The sequence below is a fragment of the Tursiops truncatus genome, chromosome 3, assembly GCF_011762595.2.
Source record: "Tursiops truncatus isolate mTurTru1 chromosome 3, mTurTru1.mat.Y, whole genome shotgun sequence".
Taxonomy (NCBI): Eukaryota; Metazoa; Chordata; class Mammalia; order Artiodactyla; family Delphinidae; genus Tursiops; species Tursiops truncatus.
In genome coordinates, this window is record NC_047036.1 from 125,038,509 (window position 1) to 125,057,612 (window position 19,104).

Below are 19,104 nucleotides of genomic sequence, written 5' to 3' on the forward strand. Positions count from 1 at the left end.
TCAGCCCATCATGTTCTGTGAGGGCCAGAGCTGAGTCAGCGGCAGGTCCCCCTTAGTTGTGATGACCATACAACGTGGATGTCCCAGCACAGTCCCCATCTGAAATAGTCCACCCCATGTGTTTGTCAGATAGTGGGTCTTAATCTTTGGTCCTGGAACCAGTGTTGCCATGCCCAACAGCTCCCAGAGAGAAAGAAAGAGCACACGCCTCTTCCACCCACGTGGGAGCCTGCCTGTCTGAGTTCCAGCTCGACCCCAATTCCAGGACACATGGGTCCATCATAGGAGGATAGATGTGTGCAGGTTAACACCAGAAGACTCTGTGAGTGGGTACTTGGGGTGGGCCTAGAATTCTGCCAGGGTGAGGCACCCCTAAGACTGTTAGTTGTAAGCCTGGAGAGAAGTGGAAGGAGCTGGTGGTCCCTGTCTGTCCCCCTTCCCACAAGTAACATTGGCCATTTGTAGCCAGATGACCTCAGGGAGAGGAAACCCTGGCTTGGGGCCCCTGGTAATTGTCTTGGCTCCTTCTTTTCAGACCCCCTCATCTCCAAATCTGCCTCCCTGCCTGCCTACAGAAGAAACGGGCTGCACAGGGTAAGAGAGGCTGTTCCAGGGATATTATCCCCAAGAGGTTCACAATTCCTGTGTTAGCTCAGGAGTGATGACTTACGGGTGAAACCTGGACAGAGGCCTTGGGGCTAGAGGTGCATTAACAAAAGAGCCCCCTGTGAGAGGGGCTGGGAGCACCTAGTATCTCTGGCACAATTACTCCACGCTGAGCACTTTACAAGCACTCACTCATTATAACCCTGCAAGGTAGTTACTATTTTTAATAACTCTATTTTGTGGATGAAGATGGAGGCACAGAGGGGCTCAGTGACCTGCTTGAGCTCTCATTCCTAGTAAGTGCTGAGCCAGGATTCGAGCCTGGGCCAGCTGCCCCCGACAGCCCACACCTGACTGCTGGGTTCCACTCACCCGTTGTGGCTTGGAGCCTTCTGAGCTCTTAGATGTCCTGCGGCGTAAAACCTTCATGGAAGCTGTGAGGTGGTTTAAGGACTAAAAAGGGGATGAAAAATATGTCTTGTTGGCAAAAGGAGAGGCTCTGTGAATAGACAAGTGATGGGGGAAAGGGGAAGGACACTAAGATAGACATTTATTTACTGAGCACCTACTAAGTGTCAGGCACTGTTCTGAGTGCTGGAAGTCCTGCAGTGAATAAATTCGCTGCTCCTGTGGAGCTCACATTCTAGCTGGGGAGACAGACAACCAATAACTGCATGTGTGACTTGAAGTCAGCAGTCATAAGTGCTCAGATGGAAGACAAAGCAAGGAGGCAAAGAGAGAGAAGGTCAGAGAGTGAATTTAAACAAAGGCCTGAGTGCAGGGAGGGACCTCACCTCTCCAAGACCAGCAAGAGCGACCCTAATAGAGGGAAGCACAGTGTCAGAGTCCCTGGGTGGGGAGGATGTGTGGCTGGGATGGAGTGAGCGTGGAGATGAAGCCAGACGGAGATGTCATTAGGGCCCTGTGTGCTGGTAAGGACTCAGAAGGGTTCCGGTAGGTGTGCTGCACCATCCAACTCAGATTTTTTTTTTTTTTTTTTTTTTTTTTTTTGCGGTACACGGGCCTCTTACTGTCGTGGCCTCTCCCATTGCGGAGCACAGGCTCTGGAGACGCAGGCTCAGCGGCCAGGGCTCACGGGCCCAGACGCTCCGCGGCATGTGGGATCTTCCCAGAACGGGGCACGAACCCGTGTCCCCTGCATCATGTGGTTGAGGCGGACTCTCAACCACTGCGCCACCAGGGAAGCCCCCAACTCAGATTTTTAATGGGATCCCACCTGTGTAGAGAAGAGACTGCAGAGGGACAGAAGTGGTAAACTTGTTAAGAGACAATTCTAGGGTTAAGCACACAAAAGGGATCAGAGGTCCATAGTAGAGCCACGGCTGGTGTTGGGGCCCCACCCGCTCCAAGCGGGGAAGAGACAGACCCTGTCCTCAGCACGCCCAAAGCCTAGACATTTGTTCATGAACAGACAGATGTTTATTGAAAGCCTTTTACGTATGCCAGACACTGCTCTGAGTGCTTAGAATACCTCAGTGACAGAACAAAACAAAGACCCCTGGCCTTGGAGCCTATATTCTTATAGGGAGAAATCGAAAGCAAGCAGTAAATAGTACACAAGTCACCTTATACACAATGTAGAAGGTAGTAAGTGCTATGGAAAAAAAGGGGGAAATTGAGCAGGATGAGGGAGGTTGGGAGTTGGGGAAGGGGCGATTTGCAATTTTAGATAGAGTTGTCAGGGCAGATCTCAGAAAAAAATATTTGAGTAATGAAAGAAAGCATGAGCTGTAATTCACTAATAAATGAATATTTACTGAGTGCCTACTATGTGCCAGGCCTAGGCACTAGGCATATGGCAGTGAAGTAAATCACTCCACCTTGAGACCGAGGCTTCTGAGAGGGCCCCGTGTCCCACCAGCCCCAGTGCATTTTCTGGAGATGGGTGAGTACTTCAGGGAGGCAGAGGTGAGCGTGCCTCAGGCCAGCCCTGGTTCTGTCTCCCCTGCAGACACCCAGCGCAGACCTATTCCATTACGACAGCATGAATGCTGTCAACTGGGGCATGCGAGGTGAGTGCCGGCCTCTCCTGGGACTTCACAGGGACCTCATTATAATGCACTGCTCATAATAGCCCGTTTGACAGACGATTTTCGTCCCACGCTGGGCTCTGTGCAAACCCCGAGTTCCCTTTCACTTCCCATTCCCTCCCTTTTCCCCTGCTCTTCTCTCATCCTCTCAAGTCCCTGGCCTTGGGTGATCTCCAGGCCATCTGTCCCATCTGGATTCCCAGAGCCATCACAGAGTGCTTGCTGTTCTCCCAGTACTGCTGAGCTAGAGTTGCCTGCCAGCCCCGGGTGGAGGGAAATACTCAGAGCCAAATGCACATTCTTCCAAGAAAAAATTCCATGAGCCTCATGCTCTCTTCCAGTGATGCTCTCCCACCAGCCTCTTCCAGCTCCTACAAGCAGGCTCAGGCAGGAAGGCAGGCCCACATCAAACCCTGGAGGGTTCCCCCCAGAAGATGAAGGATCTCACCCATGTGCTTCATGGTCCCAGACTCTTCTTACTTCTATTCTAAATATCTCAAACGTCATTTTCCCCCTAAAAACCTATCTCTGGATCAGCCAACCCCTTTCTCCATTGTGTTCAAACCATCCTTGATTTGGGATGAATTCAATAAGGACAGTGTCTCTATGACAGAGGCCAGTGTAGTGATGCAGAGCAAAGACTGATGGTTTCTACTTTGTGTGTGTCTCTTTTCTCTCTACAGAGTACAAGGTAAAGATACACAGACCCTGGGGGTCTCCGGGACCCTGCATGTTGCTACACTGGGGACCAGCAGGAAGATGACAGCACTGTCTATGCAGGGAAGGGAACATCGATAAATAACCCCAAGGGTCCTCTCAAGACTAGCATTTCAAGTGCCTCCTTGGCCCAGTTTCCCTGAATCCTGCCCTACATCTCTTGCCTCCTGAAACCAGACAGTTCCCCCGGGCCTCGGAGACTCTCTAGAGGCTTGCCAATCACAGATATGAGACATTTACACTCAGGAGCCCTTGTGCTCACATTAAGGCCAAATGCAACCAAGCTCATCCCTGGCAGTATTCAAGGACTCCAGGGCCTTGCCTTTTGGGAGAAGGTGCCTTGAGGCTGCCAGGAAGCCCGAAAAAGGACATACTCAGCCCTTCCTCCAGACTTTAATCTCTGGCTCTTTCTGGACAGAGGAGGGAGCCCCAGCCAGACACAAAATATGTCTGAAGGGACAAGCCCACCACCCTCACCCAACCTACAAATATCCCCCCTCCTCTCTTCTTAGATCTACCCTTATGAACTGCTCCTGGTGACCACAAGAGGGAGAAACCGACTGCCCAAGGATGTGGATCGGACGCGTTTAGAGGTATGTGTAGAAAACTGAGCAGGCGCCTTTGGGTTTGAAGTGATTCCAGAAATTGCCTGGTCTAACCCAGCTTGGGAGGAGCAGGCAGAATGAATGGCGTAAAGGTCACACAGCTGGTTAAAAAAGCAGAGATTCCAACCTGGTTTCCTTAGCCCAAGACTGTTCCCTGCTGTTCTATGCAGCCTCCTCAATTCAGTTAGCATCTGTGGTGCACAGCTACAGCATGTCTCCAAGTGGGGCTGATGCTTCTGCAGACATAAGAGAAGAGCTAGATTTGGTTCCTGCCCTCTAAGAGCCTGCAGTCTGTCCGATAAGAAGAAACACAGCACTGGTGTTATACAGGATTGTATAGAAAACCAGTGCCTGTGACAGGGAAGGATGGGGGACAGCTCTGTGCAGAGGGTAAACATATAAGCAAGTCTCAAGCAAGACTCCCTAGGTTCCAACCCTGATGCTGCCATGCCCAACTGGACAGCTTGGCCACATGACAACCTCTCCAAACTGTAGTTTTCTCCTCTGTAAAATGGGGTGACTGTCATGCTTCCCTCAGGTTGCCAAATGACATACATGAGACAATACACATAGAGCCCTTCACACAGAATCTGGCAGTGTACTGAGTAGAAAATTCTTCATAAGTGTTTCATTGCTGTTACTCAGAGAAGACCACTAAAGCTGGGTGGGGTGATACAGGCTTCCAGGAAGAGGAAGGATTTGGATGGACTTTTGGAGATGGGCAGGTTTAGATGGATGGAGAGGCAGGAGAGCAACATGAGCAGTGGGAACAGCATAAATAAGGTGCAGACATGGCCTGACCGTGGCACTGGGCTCTCAAGCCATCCAGTCCACTTGGCATGGAGTCCCAGTCCCTGGTTACATTAGTTCCAGGAGCACATGCTGCCCTTTTCACCCCAGTGCCTCTCCCTGGAACACCCTTTCCATCTTGCCAGCCTCCTCACTCATCAGGGCCACATTCTAGTGATGCCTGTGCCCCAAAGCCTCCCATAAGCCTTCTTCAGGATGTGTCGCTAACCTCTTCCTCCAGCCTCCCCAGCCCTGCGTCCAGAGCACAGATCCAATACCTTCCTTTCTCCTTTGCATCAGATCATCAAGCCATCCATTTCCTCTGCCTGGACTAGGGGAGGTGTCAGGAGATGTCTGTGGAATTGAATGCAGGCTTGTAAGAGAGGAGGCTCAGCACTTCTTGGGACCACCCCTGACCTGACGGCTGATGAATTTGCCCAGAGTAGAGGGTTGGAGCTGCAGGAGGGAGATGTGAGTGGGTCAGGAAGCTCTGTGAGTCCTTTCAGCTCTAGCATGCTGGGGTAGCAGGGAAGGAAGCAGATGATTCTCCCCACATTTATAACAAGGGCTTCGTTTCACAGTCTAGCAGTGAGTGTCTGCCGGTGCTGAAGGGGACAGCTCCGACGGCAGCTCACTGGAGCCAGCACTTAGGGGTGGAAATGTTCACGAACCTGGTTCATAATGGAGGACCAACTGCTCTCCTACATCCTCCAGGACACCCAGAAGCTCAGACCAGGAAAACGCAACCTTCTCTAAGCATCAGAATCACTTAGGGAGCTTTTTTTAAATACCAATACAGGGCCCCATCTGAGTCCAATCAAATCACAATCTGGGGAAGGAGCTCAGGCATCAGTATTTTTCAGAGGCTCCCAGGGATGTCTAATATATAGCCTGAGCTGAGACCACTGGGCTAGAGACACTGTCCTAGCTGTCTGCAGCAGTTCAGGAAGGGCACGGAAGAAGGAAACCCCTGACTCTCTCCTCAAGGAGCTCGGAGTATAGATACTTGTTCACTCAATAAATATTTATTGTAACTATTATATACACCAGGTACTGTTCTAGGTGCCTACAACATATCAGTGAACAAAACAAGGACCCCTGCCCTCTTGGGGCTGACGTTCTCATGTGAGGAGACAGACAGTAAATGACACAAGTAATAAATATAGGATATAGTATGTTGGGAAGTAACCGGGCTGAGGGAAAGGGTAAGAGGAGAACAGAGTGAGGGGGGTTGGGAGTTGGAGGGGTGAGTTGCAGTTTTCAGTAGGGTGGTCAGAGTAGATCTCATTGAAAACATGACATCTGAGCAAAGACTTCAAGTAGGTGAGGGAGTTAGCCATGCTTATATAGGAAGGAAGAGCATTCTGGGCCAAGGGAACAGCTGCTGACAAGGCCATGATGCAGGAGTGAGTCTGGTGTGTTGGAGGACGGCAGGAGGTGAGTGTGGCTGGGGCCACGTGACCCCAGAAGAGAGGATGAGGAGATGAAGGCCAGGCCATGCTATGTGACAGACACATGAAGAGATCACTGCACTAATGAGAGTGCACTAATGAGAGTGCACTAATGAGAGTGCCGGTGATTGAGTGCCAGCCACTGTGCCAAGCATGTGACCCGCATCATCTCAGTCACCCTCACAATATCCGTGAGGTAGGTACTGGCATGCTGCCACTCTCAGAAGAGGACATTGAGGCTCAGTGAGGTTACCATGTCCAAGGTCACACGCTCCTATCTGCCTGGCTGTAAAGCCTATGCACTTAACCTTTATGCTTTAAAATCTGCGGTGAATGTCAAATGGACAGGGCTGCCATTGTGTGCTCTGAGAACTCAGAGGAGAAAGGAGGCTCCACGTGGCCCTTAACAGGAGGAGAGAAGAAAAGCCTCAGACTCCTTCAGTGTGTCCTACAGTGTTTACTTGAGTAATTTAGTCTGCCATTCCTTTAAATTGAGTCTTATTTAAAAAAAAAAGATTTTTAAACACAGTGGAGAAAGCCAGCTAGAGAATCAGTAGTAACCATCACTCTCTAACAACAACAACAAAAAGAACAAATGAGACAGTTCCCCTCAGTCTTTACTATGGAAGGAGCAGAGAATGCTCTCATATCCACATAGTTTTCAGCACTCGAGTGCAAGTAAAACAGATTTGGGCGAGTCAATAGCACGAACAAAAGAAGAGGGGCATTGTCTAGACTGGTGGAGTCTAACAACCAAATGTGACGTGTGGATGCTGTCTGAATCCTTATTCAAACAAACCAACTATAAAAAAAACACTTTGAGACAATTAGGGGAATTTTATTGTAGACAGGTATTAGGTAATTCTGTGGAATTACTGTCATTTTTTCCTTGCCCATGCTGTTGTGGTTATGTAAGAAAATAGCCAGTATGTTTTGAGATGCAAACCGCTGTATGTAGGAGTGAACAGACAGTGTCTGCTTTAAGACACTTCAGCAAAGGAAACAGATGAAGCAAATGTGGTAAAACTCTTTGAATCTGGATGATGGGTATGGGTGTGCATTTTCTCTCTTTTGTGTATTTTTGAAATTTTTCATAAAAGAAAGACATATTTATGAAATTCTTAATGGGATTGACCAAGAGGGGCAGTGAGAGTACACTGCATTTGGAATCAGAAGCCCTGGACTTTGGTCTCAGCTCTGCTATTTACCTAGTCTCCTCTCCTCCCTCCCTCTTGGGCAAGTCATTTTAATTCTCTGACTTTTGCTTTTCTCATCTTTCAGTTGGGTAGAAATAATTCCTGGTTTTCAGAAGAAAATCAGGTCAGAAGAATTAAAGGAGAAAAATGAGGGTGAATGTACATTTATGAACTACTGAGCATAATACAAACGCAATACAAGGAATTGGTGGTAGTGTTAAATATTAACTACTAAAAAATCAACTCAGAGTCATCGGCAGCCAACGATATCTAACAAAAGTATCAAAGTTACTTTTACCTAAAGTTCTGGAAATGTGGCGAAAACATTAATTCACAGGGACAATAGGCCAGAGAATTGTCTAATTGTTACGTGGCTGTATACATGATTCTCATTCAATCTCCCTCAATACTCAATTAGCTAATATAATTGCTACCGACAGCAAGTGAATGCAGGAAGTTTACAGGAAGGATATATGGCCATCTATTTCTATCTTTAAACATAACTGTAAATTTTATTTTGAAAAATAAAATTTCAGACCTCCAGAAAAGCTGCAAGAATTGTAAAATGAGTATCCATCTACCCTTCACCTAAATGTACCAATTTTTCACATTTTGCCACATTTTAAGTGCCATATATTTCTAACTCTAAAAGCTTAGCATAATGTATCAACTTTCAAAGCTGATGGGAAGGGGCAGGAGAGAGGGCAGGCAGAAAGGGGTTAAAAAACCTGCCAAGGCATGCAGAACAATGTTTCATTATATGGCATACTTGTTTTCAAATAAGAAAGAGATGAAAGGACATTTCAGGGAGTGGGGGTTGGAGAACTCTGGACAGTAACTTTTTTTCATTGACTGGCCTAAGGAACAACCTTCCAGATCATTTGTAAACTAATTAGTAAGAGGAAATACGCCCTAAAATCTTGGGCATGCCTCCTTTTTCTTCCAAAGCAAAGAGCGATAACATTAATCCATACACACTCCTGGACACAATGCATGGAGCAGGGACTGCAGAAAGGGGAGGTCAACTGGGACGCATCGAGAGGCACTTCGGTGAAGCAGAAGTCCCACCTGAGTCCTGGGCGGGGGAGGCCTTTCCAGCCAGACCAGCTACAGAGGTCCCTCCCAGGAAACAACCACTCACACACTGATCCATTCAACAGATATTCATCATACACCTTCCATGGGTCAGACACTGCCAGGCACAGTGTACCCAGAGGAAACGTACAGGAACCAATCCTGCCTCCACCTGCCCCCAGCCTGCACCTCACATCCTCAAGCTGTTCCCTCTGTCTCCTCCCACCTCCTTGCAGCGCCACCTGTCCCAGGAAGAGTTCTACCAAGTCTTCGGCATGACCATCTCCGAGTTTGACCGGCTGGCCCTCTGGAAGAGGAATGAACTGAAGAAGCAAGCCCGGCTGTTCTAGGCAGAAGCTCTATAAATATATATGCATTTATATAAAGATATATGTAAAGTCTCTATACTGAAGCTCGGTATAATCCTCTCGTGTAATGGGACACACTGCCTGCCATGAGACTTGCTTTTCTGTATCGTCAGGCAAGCCCACATCTTCAAGATATTTTTATGCTCCTTCCTTTCTCTTTTCTAAGTGCAATGGGATTTGGGAAGGGATTCGTGGGGACTCCCATCCTTTTACTGGGAAGCCTTTTTATACTGAAACATCTCTCCTGACTTGAGTCCCCTAAGGTCCAACTCTCTTTGCTAAAGGAGGTGCCTGAAGGAGTCTCTCTTCTCTCTGCTTCTCGGCTCTTTTCCCCAGTCTCCAGGGAGGATGCTGCAGTTTTCATACCTTATTGGCCCCAGAGGGGCCCTCTCATGGGAGGATCCACAGCATTCTCCCCAAGTCACTGAGCACCTTTGAGAGCTCTGAAGAATTTTCTCATCACCCCGACTAGGACCTCAATGCTGTCTGGGGGTGATGCAGCTAGAAATGTGGGTTTCATGTCTACTCGTTACAGAAGTAAACAAGTGGATAGGGCCCTGGCCTCTCCTCTCCTCTTCAATCCTCCTCCTATCCTTGATCCTCACCTCTCTCTAGTCCAAATCTACGCCTCATGGTAGGAAAAGAAAAAGCACTTCCCTTCCCTGCACTATTACTTCCAATAGCCCCCTGCCTGGCCCCTATGTGGAGAACCAGAGGGAGGGAGCGGGAGCTGGAAGCAGGAGACAGAGCAGGGCACCCGTTAGCACTGGAGCTGCAGGACCTCTTGGGACCCTCCCTCATTGCTCCCAGAACCTCCTGACCCTTCCCCCTTTGGAGGAGAGGCCCATTATTGAAGCTTGTATTTTTCAGCCTTACTACAATCTATGTGCCTGACAACTCACCACAGGGCTAATGTTCCCACCACAGCTCCAACCGAACAACTAGACAGACAACCTCTAACACTCCCCGCCCAAAGGTAATATAGGCCATGTCCTATAGAAAGTTTCCCAGCCTATGTCTTCTGGTCCCTGGGCTGGCAGAGCAACCCAACCAGACCCCCACCAGTCCTCGGCTTGCATTGCAAAGTTGGCCATGGTTCATGGGGGAAACTTTTGAAGAATGACTACTTATGAGATTCCAAAATGGAGCATTGGCCAACACCACTCATGGTCATACTGATTTCCCCAGTGGCTGCCTTTCCTGCCTCCTTGGCTTCTGGAACAGGGGTGAAAGCTTAACCTTCTCCCCACCCCAAACCTGCAACCACGAGTTGGTGATATCTGGTGGGGTCTGTTCCTTCCTGGAGATGGCTGGAGTCAGACCACTGAGGTCGTGGAGGAAGAATGAAGAAGTAGAGATGGCAGTTACCACTCTCAAGAGGTTATGTGTGGTGGCAAATGTAGAACTGACTTCAACTCAACAAGCCCTCACTGAGCACCTGCTGTATACTGAGCACTGGATGGGGGAGGGAGACGGAAATACTGGGATGAGCAACATGGGGCCCGACTTCAGGGGCATGCCTACTAACAATGGGTACCGTAAGGCAGGTACTCAAACATGATGGATGTGAGGCAGAAAGTGATAGGAGACAGCACGAGAAAATGTGACATTACTAAGAAGGCATATGCAGCTGGTGCAGACCAAGGAAAGCTTTCTGGAAGAGACTGCATTTGAGCGGAGTTCAGGAAGGATCTTTGTAAACTGGGAGGAGACTAACTTGAAAGGGTCATAGGATGAGGGGCCATAAGGGAGGTCTAATATGCTCTCATTTAAAATGTCAGCCCTCTCTTCATCTTTTCTTTTTGGCCAATATCTTTCAACTGTCCTGACCCCTTTGGAAATGTCCCCAGCCAGACACATTCATTGAAACTGCCTCATTATCACTGGTTGAGAACTTGGCGAGATTGAAGGGCTTTTGTTATTGTTGGATATTTTTTTCCCATAAATGCACATAATTTCAACCCAGACTTGTGTCCTTCTGTTGTTTCTAGTGTGAGTGAAGATGAGTGACATGGGGAGAGACTGAACCATGCACATTTTTCAAAATAAAAGTGTCAGAGAGCAGCCCTCCCTTGGCCTCAGTTTCTCCTTCTGTAATAAAGTTTGACCAGGTAAGCATTACCCAAATTGTTTCCTGCAGAACACAGGGTCCTGCAGGATGGAAGAGGATGTTCCAATAACAAATAAGGTTTGATGATCAGAAAATAATAATAAGACCCAGGTGAGCTGGCGACTTCCAAGAGGTAGTGAACCTGGAGGTGGGGAGGCATGGTGAGTGTCAGAGTACTCATGGTCAGTAAACCACCCAGCCTCTGCATTTGACCTCATCTGATTCAGTGTTGCAGTTATTTGACAAACAAGAGGAGGGAGATCAAGAGTAGAAGGACATGGAACTCACCTCCCCCCCCAACACACATCAAAAATACATCTAAATGTGGAACAATTCTCACAGAAAACCGATTGAAAACTAGCAGAAGATCTCTTATACAACCAAAGCTGCAAGTAAGATCCCCTTGTAACCAGGTAGGACAAAAAAGAAAATAAAGGCATCAGGAAGGGACCAGTACCTCTGGGAGGGAGTTATGAAAGAAGAGAGGTTCGCTCACCCTGGGAACCCCCGTTGCCAGCTGGGAGGTCCGCCGGGACAGATAGGGAGCTGAAAGGGCCTGGTCTCTGCTCATGAGGAGTGTGTGTGTGCTGGCTTGCTAACAATCAGGGCAGAGAGAGACCAGCGCTTGACGGCTGCCACGTCGTCACACTTCTCAACCCAAAATGCAGTCAAGGCGGGCCTGCTAATAGGCACAGCAGCTAGGCACTGAAACTCGGCCTTCAGGAGAGGGACCCTGGGAGAGGACTCAATCTAGCTGTGCAGAGATAACCAGAAGGGCCTGGAGTGTGGTCTGGGCCACCGCTGTTACCACATGCCACAGGGGCCCAGTCCACCATAGGAGCCCCAATTACAGCATGCGCAGGGCAGGACATGGGTCTACCATAAGAGCCCCACTGTCAGCGTGCTCACGGAGGGATGCAGCACCAGTGGTGGTGGACTTTGTGAGTCCACACATGTCAGGAGTGGGGCTGACATCATCCAATTATCAGGGCTCCCATAGCGGGGGCAGGTCCAAGAACAGGTCCAGAAACAATGGACCATGTTGCTGCGCACACCAGGTGGCATAGCCATCACAGAATCACAAATCCCCTGCGACAGCCGCTGGGGAGGAGTTTGCAGTGGTTCCTTTCCCAGCAGGAACACTCCTGTCCTACCTACTTCACACCACAGCTTGCAGTCATATCTGGGGCAGACAAGCCCTGGGAGAGCCCTATCATAGAGGCACCCCAGGTGCCAAGTGGCAGCACAACCACCTTGATTCCTGCAGCCACAATGCCCCGGCCCCCAGTGCCTGCCTGACACTAGGTCTCGGACAAACACTATGGAGAAAGGGACATAACCTTGGGCTGCTTCTGGGCAAAACCAGGGATGCCTGCACAAGGTTCTCTGTGACCACTTGGCCTCACTTGCTTCAGCACTCACCTCCTTGGGGACAGAGCACACACTTAAGGGCAATGCAGCCTTACTAAACCCAACCCTCAGGGCTTCTACTTCAACAACTGGGGAGCAGACCCCACCCCTGACAGGGCTGTGACAGCCACAGGGGAAAGAGGAGGTCCCACCCAACTTCCAGTGCAGACTCAGGTTACCACAACACCAATCACACCCCCCATCAAGGGGATAATTTCCACTCTGAGGAAAGACATGGCTGACTTCCATACCAAAACTACTGGATTCACACAGTCTACACAGGAACACTCATACATTAAAAACAGCCCTTCAGTGGGACTTCCCTGGCAGTCCAGTGGTTAAGACTCTGCCCTTCCACTGCAGGGGGTGTGGGTTCAATCCCTGGTTGGGGAACTAGGATCCCACATGCCACAGAGTGTGGACAAAAAAAACCAAAACAAAAAACAGCCCTTCAAGACCACAGTAGATAAGCGTTTCTCCTAAATTCATAGAAACAGAGAAGTTTAAGTAAAATGAAAAAGCAGAGGAGCTACTCCAACTGAAAGAACAACAGAAATCCCCTGAAAGAACAAACAGTAAAATCTCTCTAGTCTGCTAGACACCGAGTTCAAAAAGGAGGTAATAAAAATGCTAAAGGAATTAAGAAAGGTTATCGACAGAAACGCAGATCACTGTAACAAGGAACTAGAAACTATGAAGAGGAACCAATCAAAACTAGACAACGGAATTGCCAAGATAAAAACCAAGCTAAAATCAATGAATAAGACAAAGATACTACAAAAAAAGAAAATCACAGGCCAATATCACTGATGAACATAGACGCAAAAATCATTAATACGATACTAGCAAACCGAATCCAACAACACGTTAAAAGGATCATACACCATGATCAACTGGGATATGTCCCAGGCATGCAAATATTCTTCAATATACGCAAATCAATCAGTGTGATCACCACATTAACAAACTGAAGAATTTAAAACCATATGATCAGGACTTCCCTGGTGGTCCAGTGGTTAAGAATCCGCCTCCCAATGCAGGGGACACGGGTTTGATCCCTGGTTGGGGAACTAAGATCCCACATGCTTCAGGGCAACTAAGCCTGCACACTCTAGAGCCCAAGCGCCACAACCAGAGAGCCCATGTGCTGCAACTACTGAGCCCATGCACTCTAGAGCCCACATGCCACAACTAGACAGAAGCCCGCATGCCGCAACAAAAGATCCCACATGCCACAATGAAGATCCTGTGTGCCGCAACTAAGACCTGACACAGCCCCCAAAAATAAATAAATAAATATATATTTTTAAAAAACCATATGGGGGACTTCCCTGGTGGTCCAGTGGTAAAGAATCCACCTTACGATGCAGGCGACACGGGTTCGATCCCTGGGTGGGGAACTAGGATCCCACATGCCTCAGGGCAACTAAGCCTGCGCACCACAACTACTGAGCTTGTGCGCCTCAACTAGAGAGCCTGTGCGCCTCAACTAGAGAGCCTGCGTGCCACAAACTGCAGAGCCACACGCTCTGGAACCCATGCGCCACAACTAGAGAACAGAAAACTCACACGCCACAACTAGAGAGAAGCCGAAGCGCCTCAGTGAAGAGCCCGTGCGTTGCAATGAAAGATCTCGCATGCTGCAACGAAGATCCCGCGTGCCGCAACTAAGACCTGATGCAGCCAAAAATGAATAAAGTAAATAAATAAATATTTTTAAAAATATACGATCATCTCAAAAGATGCAGAAAAAGCTTTTGACAAAATTCAACACCCATTTATGATTAAAAACTCTCCAGAAAGTGGTCACAGAGGGAACCTACCTCATCGTAATAAAGGCCATATATGATAAAACCCACAGCTAACATCATCCTCAACAGTGAAAAACTGAAAGCATTTCCTCTAAAATCAGGAACAAGACAAGGATATCCACTCTCGCCACTTTTATTCAACATGGTTTTGGAAGTCCTAGTCACAGCAATCAGAGAAGAAAAAGAAATAAAATGAATCCAAAATGGAAAAGAAGTAAAACTATCACTGTTTCCAGATGACATAATACTATACCTAGAAAACCCTAAAGATGCTACCAGAAAACTGCTAGAGTAGTCATCAATGAATTCAGTCAAGTTGCAGGATACAAAATTAATACACAGAAATCTCTTGCACTCCTATATACACTAACAACAAAAGATCAGAAAGTAGTTGTGGCATGGAGCCTCAGTAGTTGTGGCTTGCGGGCTCTAGCGCACAGGCTCAGTAGTTGTGGCGCACAGGCTTAGTTGCTCCACAGCATGTGGGATCTCCCCAGACCAGGGATCAAACCCGTCCCCTGCATTGGCAGGCGGATTCTTAACCGCTGTGCCACCAGGGAAGTCTGAGGTAGAACTTTTAGAACCTGTTTGAACTTATATGACTGTTAGTCTAAAGCAAGTAGATACAGGTATGGGTTAACATACTTGAAAACCAGAGTAACCACAAGTCCAAAACATACAATAGATTCACAAAAACCAAAACAAAAGGAACTCAAGCATAGTACAAAAGTAAACCATCAAACCACAAAAGGAAAAACAAAAAAGGAGAAAGGAACAAAGAATTACCAAATCAACTGGAAAACAAGGTTTAAAATGGCAGTAAACACAAACTTATCAATAATTACTTTAAATTCTCATATCAGACAAAAAAGACTTTGAAGACTATTACAAGAGACGAAGAAGGACACTACATAATGATCAAGGGATCAATCCAAGAAGAAGATATAACAATTGTTAATATTTATGCACCCAACATAGGAGCACCTCAACACATAAGGCAAATGCTAACAGCCATAACAGGGGTAATCAACAGTAACACAATCATAGTAGGGGACTTCACACCCCACTTTCACCAATGGACAGATCATCCAAAATGAAAATAAACAAGGAAACACAAGCTTTAAATGATACATTAAAGAAGATGAACTTAATTGATATTTATAGGACATTCCATCCAAAACAACAGAATACACTTTCTTCTCAAGTGCTCATGGAACATTCTCCAGGATAGATCATATCTTGGGTCACAAAGCAAGCCTTGGTAAATTTAAGAATATTCAAATCGTATCAAGTATCTTTTCTGACCACAACGCTATCAGACTAGATATCAATTACAGGAAAAAATCTGTAAAAAATACAAACACATGGAGGCTAAACAATACACTACTTAATAACCAAGAGATCACAGAAGAAATCAAAGAGGAAATCAAAAAATACCTAGAGGGCTTCCCTGGTGGCGCAATGATTGCGAGTCCGCCTGCCGATGCAGGGGACACAGGTTCATGCCCTGGTCTGGGAAGATCCCACATGCCGCGGAGCGGCTGGGCCCGTGAGCCATGGCCGCTGAGCCTGTGCGTCTGGAGCCTGTGCTCTGCAACGGGAGAGGCCACAGCAGTGAGAGGCCCACGTACCGCCAAAAAAAAAAAAAAAACCTAGAGACAAATGACAATGAAAACAAAATGACCCAAAACCTATGGGATGCAGCAAAAGAAGTTCTAAGATGGAAGTTTATACCACTACAATCCTACCTCAAGAAACAAGAAATATCTCAAGTAAACAAACTAACCTGACACCTAAAGCAATTAGAGAAACAAGAACAAAAAAACCCCAAAGTTAGGAGAAGGAAAGAAATCATAAAGATCAGATCAGAAATAAATGAAAACGAAATAAAGGACACAATAGCAAAGATCAATAAAACTAAAAGTTGGTTCTTTGAGAAGATAAACAAAATTGATAAACCATTAGCCAGACTTATCAAGAAAAAAAGGGAGAAGACTCAAATCAACAGAATTAGAAATGAAAAAGGAGAAGTAACAACTGACACTGCAGAAATACAAAGGATCATGAGAGATTACTACAAGCAACCATATGCCAATAAAATGGACAACCTGGAAGAAACGGACACATTCTTAGAAAAGCACAACCTTCTGAGACTGAACCAGGAAGACATAGAAAATATAAACAGACCAGTCACAAGCACTGAAATTGAGATTGTGATTAAAAATATTCCAACAAACAAATGCCCAGGACCAGATGGCTTCACAGGCGAATTCTATCAAACATTTAGAGAAGAGCCAACTCCTATCCTTCGCAAACTCTTCCAAAATATAGCAGAGGAAGGAACACTCCCAAACTCATTCTATGAGGCTACCATCACCCTGATACCAAAACCAGACAAGGATGTCACAAAGAAAGAAAACTACAGGCCAATATCGCTGATGAACATAGATGCAAAAATCCTCAACAAAATACAAGCAAACAGAATCCAACAGCACATTAAACGGATCATACACCATGATCAAGTAGGGTTTATCCCAGGAAGGATTCTTCAATATATGCAAATCAATCAATGTGATACACCATATTAACAAATCGAAGGAGAAACACCGTATGATCATCTCGATAGATGCAGAAAAAGCTTTCGACAAAATTCAACACCCATTTATGATAAAAACCCTCCAGAAAGTAGGCATAGAGCGAACTTACCTCAACATAATAAAGGCCATATATGACAAACCCACAGCCAACACCGTTCTCAATGGTGAAAAACTGAAACCATTTCCACTAAGATCAGGAACAAGACAAGGTTGCCCACTCTCACCACTAATATTCAACATAGTTTTGGACGTTTTAGCCAAGCAATCAGAGAACAAAAAGAAATAAAAGGAATCCAAGTTGGAAAAGAAGAAGTAGAGCTGTCACTGTTTGCAGATGACATGATACTATACAAAGAGAATCCTAAAGACACTACCAGAAAACTACTAGAGCTAATCAATGAATTTGGTAAAGTAGCAGGATACAAAATTAACGCACAGAAATCTCTTGAATTCCTATACACTAATGATGAAAAATCTGAAAGGGAAATTAAGGAAACACTCCCATTTACCATTGCAACAAAAAGAATAAAATACCTAGGAATAAATCTACCTAGGGAGACAAAAAACCTGTATGCAGAAAACTATAAGACACTGATGAAAGAAATTAAAGACAATATGAACAGATGGAGAGATATACCATGTTCTTGGATTGGAAGAATCAATATTGTGAAAATGACTATACTACCCAAAGCAATCTACAGATTCAGTGCAATCCCTATCAAACTACCAATGGCATTTTTCACAGAACTAGAACAAAAAATTTCACAATTTGTATGGAAACACTAAAGACCCCGAATAGCCAAAGCACTCTTGAGAAAGAAAAACGCAGCTGGAGGAATCAGGCTCCCAGACTTCAGACTATACTACAAAGCTACAGTAATCAAGACAGTATGGTACTGGCACAAAAACAGAAACATAGATCAAGGGAACAGGATAGAAAGCCCAGAGGTAAACCCACACACATATGGTCACCTTATTTTTGATAAAGGAGGCAAGAATATACAATGAAGAAAAGACAGCCTCTTCAATAAGTGGTGCTGGGAAAACTGGACAGCTACATATAAAAGAATGAAATTAGAACACTCCCTAACACCATACACAAAAATAAACTCAAAATGGATTAAAGACCTAAATGTAAGGCCAGACACTATAAAACTATAAAACTCTTAGAGGAAAACATACGCAGAACACTCTATGACATAAATCACAGCAAGATCCTTTTTGACCCACCTCCTAGAGTAATGGAAATAAAAACAAAAATAAACAAATGGCACCTAATGAAACTTAAAAGCTTTTGCCCAGCAAAGGAAACCATAAACAAGACCAAAAGACAACCCTCAGAATGGGAGAAAATATTTGCAAATGAAGCAACTGACAAAGGACTGATCTCCAAAATTTACAAGCAGTTCATGCAGCTCAATATCAAAAAAACAAACAATCCAATCCAAAAATGGGCAGAAGACCTAAACAGACATTTCTCCAAAGAAGAAATACAGATTGCCAACAAACACATGAAAGAATGCTCAACATCACTAGTCATTAGAGAAATTCAAATCAAAACTACAATGAGGTATCACCTCACACCACTCAGAATGGCCATCATCAAAAAATCTACAAACTATATATGCTGGAGAGGATGTGGAGAAAAGGGAACCCTCTTGCACTGTTGGTGGGAATGTAAATTGATACAGCCACTATGGAGAATAGTATGGAGGTTCCTTAAAAAAATAAAAATAGAACTACCATACGACCCAGCAATCCCACTGCTGGGCATATACCCTGAGAAAACCAAAATTCAAAAAGAGTCATGTACCAAAATGTTCATTGCAGCTCCATTTACAATAGCCAGGAGATGGAAACAACCTAAGTGCCCATCATCGGATGAATGGATAAAGAAGATGTGGCACATATATACAATGGAATATTACTCAGCCATAAAAAGAAACAAAATTGAGCTATTTGTAATGAGGCAGATAGACCTAGAGTCTGTCATACAGAGTGAAGTAAGTCAGAAAGAGAAAAAGAAATACCATATGCTAACACATATATATGGAATCTAAAAAAAAAAAAAAAAAGGTTATGAAGAACCTAGGGGCATGACAGGAATAAAGATGCAGACGTAGAGATTGGACTTGAGGACACAGGGAGGGGGAAAGGTAAGCTGGGACGAAGTGAGAGAGTGGCATGCATATATATATACTACCAAATGTAAAATAGATAGCTAGTGGGAAGCAGCCGCATAGCACAGGGAGATCAGCTCAGTGCTTTGTGACCACCTAGAGGGGTGGGATAGGGAGGGTGGGAGGGAGACGCAAGAGG

At 45.9% G+C, this 19,104-nt stretch overlaps 1 protein-coding gene and 1 long non-coding RNA gene across 13 annotated transcripts in view; one reads left to right on the forward strand and one right to left on the reverse strand.

Annotated features, from left to right (window-relative positions):
- Positions 1-10,822, forward strand: part of ABLIM3 (actin binding LIM protein family member 3) — a 178,959-nt gene extending 168,137 nt beyond the window's left edge. For 5 of the 6 annotated variants that reach the window (XM_073801864.1, XM_073801865.1, XM_073801862.1 and 2 more), the window contains 3 exons: positions 536-594; positions 3,887-3,967; positions 8,726-10,822. In XM_073801864.1, coding sequence (XP_073657965.1) covers positions 536-594; positions 3,887-3,967; positions 8,726-8,839 — 254 coding nt within the window. In that variant the 3' untranslated portion in view covers positions 8,840-10,822. Of the gene's footprint in view, positions 1-535; positions 595-2,578; positions 2,640-3,340; positions 3,349-3,886; positions 3,968-8,725 lie in introns of all 6 variants that reach the window. The other variant, XM_033853388.2, reaches the window with a different exon arrangement.
- Positions 1-19,104, reverse strand: part of LOC117311639 (uncharacterized) — a 132,562-nt gene that overhangs the window by 14,803 nt on the left and 98,655 nt on the right. For 5 of the 7 annotated variants that reach the window (XR_012330486.1, XR_012330487.1, XR_012330488.1 and 2 more), the window contains one exon: positions 4,107-5,122. The exons of 1 other annotated variant lie outside the window; for it this stretch is intronic. This is a non-coding gene — a long non-coding RNA (uncharacterized lncRNA). The remainder of the gene's footprint in view (positions 1-4,106; positions 5,123-19,104) is intronic. One more of the 7 variants, XR_012330484.1, reaches the window with a different exon arrangement.